Raw genomic sequence first — 10,874 nt, 5'->3', positions numbered from 1 at the left:
GTTAAACTGATAAACACATGTTTAAATGCATACAGGGCTATCTTATATATGTTTAGTATATTTAAAACTTGACTGTATACTAGGGCTGTTGGTGTCACACATGCATTCACTAACACATACTGTGAGGGTGGAATGGGTGTTACACCAATTAATGACTTCCCATCACATCAAGGATTAAGACCTGGTGGTTGTTTCTCCAGGCTCAGTTAGACCAGCCACCAGAAGGCACAGTCTGACTTCAGAATGGGACCAGCCTGTGCTCTGGGAGAGTGTTAGTCCTTAACAAAGGAAAATGGATGACAGTATGTGGCTTTCATTGGGACATGATGGCTGCAACGGTGGTGTGTAGACAGCTTGGCTGTGGGAGCTGTTGGTGTCCAGACGAACCACAGTTTGGAAAGGGAGCGATAGAAAGACTATTATATGGAGCTGGGTGCAGAGGAGATTAGTCTACTGTTGGTCAGTGTTATTCAAAAACCAAATTAAAATGATGCCAATGTGATCTGCCTCGACTGTGAGGCTTGAAAATGGATCAGGTCTGAGGTGCTCTGGGAGAGTGGAGGTGAAGTCCAATCAATCCTGGGCCTCGGTATGTGAAGCTGACTGACTGGCAGGTTGCAAGTCTGTAGGGAGATTGGCTGTGGGGCTCCTTCAGCTCTACACGGGGGCTCTATGGAGAACGTGAAGGTCCTAGTAGAGTCACTAATGTAAATAAGAATAGAATATGTTTATGAAAACTTCTACATTAATGTGGATGCTACCATGATTGCGCTTAATCTGAATGAATTGTGAATAATGTGAGAAAGAGGCATAAATATCCTACCCCCACAAAAAATGCTAGCCTCTGCTTTTATTGTAATGGTGAGAGGTTAGCATGTCTTGGGGGTATGATACTTGTCCTTCTGTAACTTTCTCACTCATAATTATTCACAATTCATTCAGGACGATCTGTAATCATGGTAGCATCCACATGAATGTAGAAGTGTTATGAAAAATATTCAATTATTTACATTAAAAATGACTCCAAAATGACACAATACCATATTTACCATAGATTTCTATTGGGCACCACATAATCTGAAACACAACCAAAACAAACAAGTGCATCCAACAAGTTTGAAGAGTCACAAGCTTCTTGTAATCATTGTGTGCTAGGAATATGGGACCAAATACTAAACTTTTGACTACTTTAATACACACAAGTGAATGTCCCAATACTTTCGGTGAGAGTGGAGATGATAATATTACAGATTGACTACATCAGACAAGCCTACAACATGTCCATTGACCAAAATCACAGTTAATTTGTTATTGACTTGCATGAATATAACACATTAATGAGCAAGCTAGAATGCTTTGAGATTCATTGTAGTTCTGAGCTTAGAGTAAAATGTAGAAATATATAGTGTTTGGTGCCTCCATCGGGGTTCTGACTTCACAGTAGGAGTTCTTACATTTCCTTCAACCTTTGATTTTTCATTTACTCAAACAAAAGTAAAACAAAAGTTTTTGTACAAACATTTAAATGACAAATAGTGAACCTTCCTTCCCGTAATGATTTTGTGCATTTAAACCAGGAACAGCCGAATGCCAACTGAAAATAAATCATACAATTGTTTAATTGTGGCTTATATTAAAACACATACCATTTGGATTTACTTCGCTCCAGAGACATTGTCAAGGAATGGTTGTTAAGACTACTCAATTCAATTATTTAGGAAAAATGAAAAAGTTGATGGACTGACCACTATATACTTGTATACCCACAAAGTTAAACTTACAGCAGTTTTTATAATGTACACAATGCTTCACGTGAATAATTAAGGATTAAAACCAAAGGCAAAATAGATGCAAGTATTAAGGCAGATTTTTTTAAAGGTTTTGGTAGCCCAGGTATTGACGACAATCCGTTTGGATGAAAAAAATTATTACAGATTGTAGCTTTAAACCACATTTGTTTCTTATACACAACTAGTTTTCACTTACCACTTTGGTATTCTGCTGCACATTAACTTAATCTACACTGAGTATACATACCAAACTGTTACGGATACAGGTATCCTGTGTCTTTTTGTGTTTCCTCTCCTTCTGCCCTAATAACAGGTGTCCTGTATGTTCCTGATTGGTGGTCGTTGAGGTGTCTGCTGATTGCTAAGGTGGACCAATCAGTGAACATTCCTCTGCATTGCACCACCTGTTGCTGGTTTTTCAATCACACATCCCATTGAATAAAAGCCGGTCAGTTGTGTTTGTTGTTAGAGAGAAAGACTATTTTCCGTATGTGAGTATGGATACTGTGGTGTCCTGTTTTTTGTTTACTCACTAAGTTGCTGGTTACTCTGTTTGGTAACTTTGTTAGAGACTATTTGCCCTATGTGAGTATGGATACTGTGGTGTCCTGTGTATTGTGTACTCACTAATTTGCTGATTACTCTGTTTGGTAACTGTGTGTGTTTCTGGGAAAAGGGGAGTTTAAGCTAGTTGCCCTTGGGCGTACATTACCCTTGGAAGAAATCTGTCTAAAAACACTAGTTAGACCTGAGCGGACCACCCACTGTACTTTTGAATGATTAGCAGTAGCTTAGCGGTTCTTGAGGCAGGCAAGATCAGTTTAAGGGTTTTTTACACTGTTGTTTCATTTCTTGGGTCCTGCTCAGCCCTTTTTCCCAAACCTTTACAGTGTGTTCAGCAATAAACCTTTTATGTTTGACGGTAGATATGGTTGTCGTGTAGTTTTTTGTTCTCACTGTTCCATGTCATCATCCTAATTTGCATGAATTATGTTACGGGTCTCATGTCCATCCACCCTAGACGTTTAAAGCCACGGGGTTCGTAACACAAACATTAGGAACATCTTTCTAATATTGAGCTATGATTTAAAAAATTGTTTATGTTTTGGATTATGTGTATTGTATTTACAATGTTTTTATTGCTAGGTATTACTGCACTGTTGGAGCTAGAAACACGAGCATTTCACTGCACATGCGATAACATCTGCAAATCTGTGTATACAAACAAATCAACTTTGATTTGAATTCCCTGGAAAAAAAAAAAAAGGAACATGTTTTTGGAGATTCTCATTTACAGAATACATAAAAGTTGGGATCGAGCAGCTGGGATCTCAGTAGTCCATTCATTACTATTCAGGGAAAAGTGACATCAGCGCAAGCCCGTTGATGTCCTCCACATGGTTGTGTTGAGGTTAGGATACCTGAGGGTCATCCACTTTGTCACTGACTTCCTCCCGCCGACTGGCGGAGATGTTCTCATTAAGAAAGTCCACACAGTAGAGTAGGCGGTAGATAGATAGCTGTTCCCTCTTTGAAATCAACTAAATTTCCGTTGGCGACTGCAGACTGACTGATCAGACCAACAAATCCCCTTTCATCCTAAGTTACTACTCATTATGATTCGTAAATTGTTCACTCCACAGCCGCCAACTGCAACGCAGTCTATGTGTAGTAGTCCAGCTTGCTGCTGATGGTCTTGCAGCCCTTTACGGAGAAGAGCTTCTCTGTTTTGGGGGTGTAAATCATTTCTCTGGCCATCTGGGTGGCCACGTCATGGTTGGGCTTCAGGCCCTTGGCGGCCATCTCAGCCATGCCACACAGCAGAACGTGTTTGTACTCCAGAGGCAGGAAGGGGACAAAGAAGTCCACCAGGTTCTTGTCTATCAGACTGGCGTGCCAGAACCCACCTTTAAAGAGAGAGAGAGGTTGGAGTGAGACAGTCATAAGATGGGTTAGGGACAAGAAACATGGATGGACAGAATAAATAAGAACACTGGGGATTTTTGTATTTGAGGTCTAAAAAGCCTCCTGTTTTCTAAACCCAGGATAAAAAACCCAAAAGGGACGGATCTTAACGTTAGACACACGTGTGATTTGATCTTTCAATGCATGATTTGTTAAATACGAGAATGAGTTACAACAGTGCATCTACAGTAGTGAACAGGTGTCTTACTCTGCTTGTTGTTGAACACGGACAGGGAGAGCGCTGTTTCCAGATCTTTCAGCTCCATTTCCTCTCGGTCTCGCCCTGCTCTCCAGAAGTCCAGGGCCACCTGCATGATTTTCTCTCCTCCAGCGTTGCTATGGAGATGATCAACACACAGTAAATATTTTTTGGGGTACTTCTACCCCCTTTTCGTGATATCCAATTGGTAGTTACAGTCTTGTCCCATCACTGCAACTCCCCTACGGACTCGGGAGAGGCGAAGGTCGAGAGCCATGCGTCCTCCGAAACACGACCCTGCCAAGCCGCACTGCTTCTTGACACACTGCTCGCTTAACCCGGAAGACAGCCGCACCAATGTGTCGGAGGAAACACCGTCCAACCGGCGACCAAAGTCAGCTTGCAGGCACCCGGCCCGCCACAAGGAGTCACTAGAGCGCGATGGGACAAGGAAATCCCGGCCTGCCAAACCCTCCCCTAACTCGGACGACGCTGGGCCAATTGTGCGCCGCCTCATGGGTCTCCCGGTCACAGCCGGCTGTAACACAGCCTGGGATCGAACCCGGGGCTGTAGTGAAGCCTCAAGCACTGCGATGCAGTGCCTTAAACACACAGTAAATATTAAGACATAAGAAATAAAAACTTTAATTTCGCATTATTAGATTTCTTATTGACAGCTGACTTTCAGCTAAATAGAATACTGGTAAAGATAGGATAATGGATGACTATAGATCCAGTTTTAAAAATGATAGTATAAAAGTATAAAAAACAACACATGATTTCTTAAACACACACCGCTGGTCTGTCTCCCCTACCTGAGGAAGATGAAGATGGCATGGCGGTATGAGATCCCGTCCAGATTTTTGTAGTAGTCCAGGTAGGCCTTTATACTGTCGATCAGACCTGGCTGCATCTTGTCCATCTCATCAAAGATGAATATGGAGCGTGGGCAGATGGTGACGTTGCCTTTGATCCACTGCTTCAGCTTTGACTGGGGAATGGGGATGAATACAACAGTATAAACAGACTTATCTAGAGCTGTGGAGAATAACTTCCAGCACAGCCACAAAAGACATTTACATCCTATATCTTACAGCTTTTCATTACTGTGAATTTCCTTCCTAATAATACTTAAATTACTTTACTGTGTAAAGGAATAACAAAATTATAGCAATTTACTTTGTAGTTCTCAATATTTCTCTGATGGGGGAAGTGAACTGTAGATACAAACTGGTGGATGAAACTGCTGGCCATGCCCTCCTTATAGATGTTTTCAGCTATCAGCTCGCTGGCAAAGTTCTTCCCTGTGCCAGTTGAGCCATGTAGAGAAAGCACCAGGGGCTTTTTAGGGTTTTTATTGTTCATGAAACCCGTTACAGCTTTCAGGATAACTCTGGAGGCAACATGTTGACCAAACAGCTTATGATCTAGGTCAAATTCCAAACCTGATGGGGCAGAAAGTGATCACTATTACACCACCATCATAATTTCGATTCAAATGATCCATGGGGATAGGTGGTAATTTTCATAACATGTGATTAGTAATACATGAGGTACATTCATTTCCAATGGAACGCTGCATTTGCCTTGCAGCATTGCGTTGCAGAGGCAGTTGCAGTGCGTTCTGTGTGGCACATACGTTAGATTTATGTACTCCTGGTGTACCAAAACGCAATGACACAGTCGGTGTGTAACGCTTCGAACACACCGACTGTGTCATGCGCAAAATAGTATGCAGCATCATCTAGATATGTGTGCAATAAAAGTTCAACATTCACCTTCTGCTACCATTTCTGTCAACCCTTTAAAGCATACAGTTTGACGCATATGTTCGATAAATCTAACATATGTACCACACCGAACGCATTGCAACTGCCTCTGCAACGCTGCGAGGCAAACGCTGCATTCCATTGGAAATGAATGTACTTCTGGTGTACCAAAACGCAATGACACAGTCGGTTGCTTTCAATGAGAATGACACACATATATATATATATATATATATATACACAGTGGGGAGAACAAGTATTTGATACACTGCCGATTTTGCAGATTTTCCTACTTACAAAGCATGTAGAGGTCTGTAATTTTTATCATTGGTACACTTCAACTGTGAGAGACGGAATCTAAAACAAAAATCTAGAAAATCACATTGTATGATTTTTCAGTAATTAATTTGCATTTTATTGCATGACATAAGTATTTGATCACCTACCAACCAGTAAGAATTCCGGCTCTCACAGACCTGTTAGTTTTTCTTTAAGAAGCCCTCCTGTTCTCCACTCATTACCTGTATTAACTGCACCTGTTTGAACTCGTTACCTGTATAAAAGACACCTGTCCACACACTCAATCAAACAGACTCCAACCTCTCCACAATGGCCAAGACCAGAGAGCTGTGTAAGGACATCAGGGATAAAATTGTAGACCTGCACAAGGCTGGGATGGGCTACAGGACAATAGGCAAGCAGCTTGGTGAGAAGGCAACAACTGTTGGCGCAATTATTAGAAAATGGAAGAAGTTCAAGATGACGGTCAATCACCCTCGGTCTGGGGGTCCATGCAAGATCTCACCTCGTGGGGCATCAATGATCATGAGGAAGGTGAGAGATCAGCCCAGAACTACACGTCAGGACCTGGTCAATGACCTGAAGAGAGCTGGGACCACAGTCTCAAAGAAAACCATTAGTAACACACTACGCCGTCATGGATTAAAATCCTGCAGCGCACGCAAGGTCCCCCTGCTCAAGCCAGCGCATGTCCAGGCCCGTCTGAAGTTTGCCAATGACCATCTGGATGATCCAGAGGAGGAATGGGAGAAGGTCATGTGGTCTGATGAGACAAAAATAGAGCTTTTTGGTCTAAACTCCACTCGCCGTGTTTGGAGGAAGAAGAAGGATGAGTACAACCCCAAGAACACCATCCCAACCGTGAAGCATGGAGGTGGAAACATCATTCTTTGGGGATGCTTTTCTGCAAAGGGGACAGGACGACTGCACCGTATTGAGTGGAGGATGGTTGGGGCCATGTATCGCGAGATCTTGGCCAACAACCTCCTTCCCTCAGTAAGAGCATTGAAGATGGGTCGTGGCTGGGTCTTCCAGCATGACAACGACCCGAAACACACAGCCAGGGCAACTAAGGAGTGGCTCCGTAAGAAGCATCTCAAGGTCCTGGAGTGGCCTAGCCAGTCTCCAGACCTGAACCCAATAGAAAATCTTTGGAGGGAGCTGAAAGTCCGTATTGCCCAGCGACAGCCCCGAAACCTGAAGGATCTGGCGAAGGTCTGTATGGAGGAGTGGGCCAAAATCCCTGCTGCAGTGTGTGCAAACCTGGTCAAGACCTACAGGAAACGTATGATCTCTGTAATTGCAAACAAAGGTTTCTGTACCAAATATTAAGTTCTGCTTTTCTGATGTATCAAATACTTATGTCATGCCATAAAATGCAAATTAATTACTTAAAAATCATACAATGTGATTTTCTGGATTTTTGTTTTAGATTCCGTCTCTCACAGTTGAAGTGTACCTATGATAAAAATTACAGACCTCTACATGCTTTGTAAGTAGGAAAACCTGCAAAATTGGCAGTGTATCAAATACTTGTTCTCCCCACTGTATATATACACACACATATATATATATATATATATACATACATATATAATACATTTCTGTGAATTTGGTCGGGTCGCCCAAAGTTACATATTGCTGCATTAATGTAACATAGCTACTGTCTACACGATCAGTGGAGTACCAAATAGCCCAAGTAGACCATGACAAAATATCAACCATAACAGTTTAGCTGTGCATATACCTGTTGAATTAAAATGAGTCCATTTTGAATTGCAATTTTCACTTTCAAGTAAATAACGATATACTGCTGCTACTGCTACTCCTCCAAGTCCCGCACCGACTAACATTGCAGAGATTGAACCGAGCGCGTTCACAAGAACACTCGATATCAAAACACATCCGAACAAGGTTTTGTATGTTGCTCTCATTTTCACTTAAAATAAACATTTAGCTAAGAGTGAAAATACGTTTGAAAGAGCCCGAGTCAGCTACTTGTTTCGGTTTCAACAACTTTCTTCCACGTAATCAATATACGACACCAAAACAGAAAAGGGGGGCGGATTCAACGTCAGCAGCTAATTAGCTACATTCTGTTGGGTTTTTTCACATGGATGTCATTCAGAATTTCAACACTAAAACTGCAAAAAACTCAAACCATAGTGTGGTATGGACAGTAGCGTTATGGCTGAGCCAGAGAGATGCAATTAGCCAAGGAATTAATCAAGGAATAATTCCTTTATTTACTGCAAGGGAGGATATGTTTAGAAAACCAGTTTCAACGCAATTCATAAATCTTTGAAATCCCCCTCAAAAGAAACGTTACCACACTGACACTAAAAGTTCAACATACCTGTTCTGTTGAAGGCGATCCAGTCTGGTCTACAACGTTAATGAAAATAGTAAAACACTTTCTGGTATGTTGCGAGGAAGCCGGTGATAGTCGCATATGGAGCTTCCAAAAGGCAGTGGTGGAAAAAGTATCCAATTGTCATACTTGAGTAAAAGTAAAATGTACCTTAATAGAAAATGACTCAAGAAAAAGTCACCCAGAAAAATTCTACTTGAGTAAAAGTCTGTTAAAACGGCCAGCTTCAGTGAGCTGATTCTAATAAAATAAAATACAATTGTATTGGTCACATATATGTGTTTAGCAGAAGTTATTGTGGGTGTAGCGAAATGCTTGTGCTTCCAGCTCCAACAGTGCAGTAATATCTAACAAGTAATATCTGACAATTTCACAACATATACCCAATACACACAAATCTAAGTAAGGAATGAATTAAGAATATATACATATATATACAAGCAATGTTAGAGAGGCATGGACTAAGATAGAGTAGAATAGTATAGAATACAGTATATACTGCCCCAACAGATCCACAGATGATGCAATCTCTATTGCACTCCACACTGCCCTTTCCCACCTGGACAAGAAGAACACCTACGTGAGAATGCTATTCATTGACTACAGCTCAGCGTTCAACACCATAGGGCCCTCAAAGATCATCACTAAGCTAAGGACCCTGGGACTAAACACCTCCCTCTGCAACTGGATCCTGGCCTTCCTGACGGGCCGCCCCCAGGTGGTAAGGGTAGGTAACAACACATCTGCCACGCTAATCCTCAAAACGGGGGCCCCTCACGGGTGAGTGCTCAGTCCCCTCCTGTACTCCCTGTTCACCCATGACTGCATGGCCATGCACGACTCCAACACCATCATTAAGTTTGCCGACGACACAACAGTGGTAGGCCTGATCACCGACAACGATGAGACAGCCTATAGGGAGGAGGTCAGAGACTTGGCCGTGTGGTGCCAGGATAACAACCTCTCCCTCAATGTGATCAAGACAAAGGAGATGACTGTGGACTACAGGGAAAAAAAGTGGACTGAGCACCCCATTCTCATCGACGGGGCTGTAGTGGAACAGGTTGAGAGCTTCAAGTTCCTTTGTGTCCACATCACCAACAAACTATCATGGTCCAAACACACCAAGACAGTTGTGAAGAGGGCACAACAAAGCCTATTCCCCCTCAGGAGACTGAAAAGATTTGGCATGGTTCCTCAGATCCTCAAAACGTTCTACAGCTGCACCATTGAGAGCATCCTGACTGCCATCCAGAACCTCTATACCAGGCGGTGTAAGAGGAAGGCCCTAAATATTGTCAAAGACTCCAGCCACCCTAGTCATAGACTGTTCTCTCTGCTACCGCACAGCAAGCGGTAACGGAGCGCCAAGTCTAGGTCCAAAAGGCTTCTAAACAGCTTCTACCCCCAAGCCATAAGACTCCTGAACAGCTAATCATGGCTACCCGGACTATTTGCATTGTCCCTCCCACCCCACTCACCCCACCCCCTCTTTTACACTGCTGCTACTCTGTTTATTATCTATGCATAGTCCCTTTAACTCTACCCACATGTACATATTACCTCAATTACCTCGACTAACCGGTGCCCCCTCACATCAACTCTGTACCGGTACCCCCTGTATATAGCCTCCCTACTGTTATTTTATTTTACTGCTGCTCTTTAATAATTTGCTATTTTTATTTTTTCCTTATCTGTTTTTTCCTTAACTTTTTTTTTTTAACTGCATGGTTGGTTAAGGGCTTGTAAGCATTTCACTGTAAGGTGTTCACCTGTTGTATTTGGCGCATGTGGCAAATTAAATTTGATTTGATTTCAGTTGATGTTTCTCTCCAAGAATCCACGCCAGAAAGAAGTCCAGGCACCACACGTCTGTAAGACAAAAAAAGATAATAAATGATACTTCATTGCCAGGTTTGAACGACAGTTGAACTGTGGCAGCATAACACCATTAGAGTAGACTAGTTGAACATGCATACATGTGCATAGGCAAAAAGATTACATTTAGAACAATATCTAGACTAATAGAAATAAATATGGCATAACCCTCAACCTTTGCACAGTGACCAGACCAGACAAATGTACCTAGGTAGGTAGGCAGACAGTATCTAGCTCCAGCCATATCTAACAGGCATGCTTAGGCAAATATTTTTTATAGTAAAACCAGCTTATCAGTTTTAGAGATTTACAACAGTTAAATTGTTGTATTACTGTTTCGGTAACACTTTACTTGACATCCAGTGTCATAACACATTATGACACGGTCATAACCATTTATAATATGGTCATAACACTGTCATGACCCATATATTTACACCTGTTGTGACATATATTGCATTATTTTATGGCTGGTTATAACACCTACATAAGAGTGTCAAAACCCACATTTGTTTAAATTAGTTTTTTCCCTGCCAAGAAGTTTCCTTTCGTTTGAAAGTTTGTTTCTTAACTCCTTTGTTGTTGATGTAATGCATTCTTTA

The 10,874-nt window shown here is 41.9% G+C and overlaps 1 protein-coding gene across 1 annotated transcript; it reads right to left on the bottom strand.

The window, feature by feature from the left end:
- Nucleotides 1–2,991: 2,991 nt before the first annotated feature.
- Nucleotides 2,992–8,045, bottom strand: LOC121583216 (torsin-1A). Its single transcript, XM_041899410.2, has 5 exons — nt 7,771–8,045; nt 5,134–5,399; nt 4,770–4,945; nt 3,964–4,091; nt 2,992–3,697 (listed from the first exon to the last, which is right to left on the bottom strand). Exons 1-5 carry the CDS (start codon nt 7,955–7,957, stop codon nt 3,453–3,455), a joined length of 1,002 nt encoding a protein of 333 aa, XP_041755344.2. The 5' UTR covers nt 7,958–8,045; the 3' UTR covers nt 2,992–3,452.
- Between the last annotated feature and the right edge of the window lie 2,829 nt (nt 8,046–10,874).

Source organism: Coregonus clupeaformis, chromosome 15 (genome assembly GCF_020615455.1).
Source record: "Coregonus clupeaformis isolate EN_2021a chromosome 15, ASM2061545v1, whole genome shotgun sequence".
In the NCBI taxonomy this organism is placed as follows: Eukaryota; Metazoa; Chordata; class Actinopteri; order Salmoniformes; family Salmonidae; genus Coregonus; species Coregonus clupeaformis.
This window is presented reverse-complemented; position numbering and strand designations above follow the sequence as displayed.

Excerpts from the sequence above, each read along its gene's own strand:
- LOC121583216 (XM_041899410.2), bottom strand. The coding sequence starts at position 7,957 with ATGAGAGCAACATACAAAACCTTGTTCGGATGTGTTTTGATATCGAGT. Across the intron at positions 4,092-4,769 it reads GCCATCTTCATCTTCCTCAG|CAACGCTGGAGGAGAGAAAA; the intron begins GTAGGGGAGACA and ends TCATCTCCATAG. Across the intron at positions 3,698-3,963 it reads CGTGTTCAACAACAAGCAGA|GTGGGTTCTGGCACGCCAGT; the intron begins GTAAGACACCTG and ends CTCTCTTTAAAG.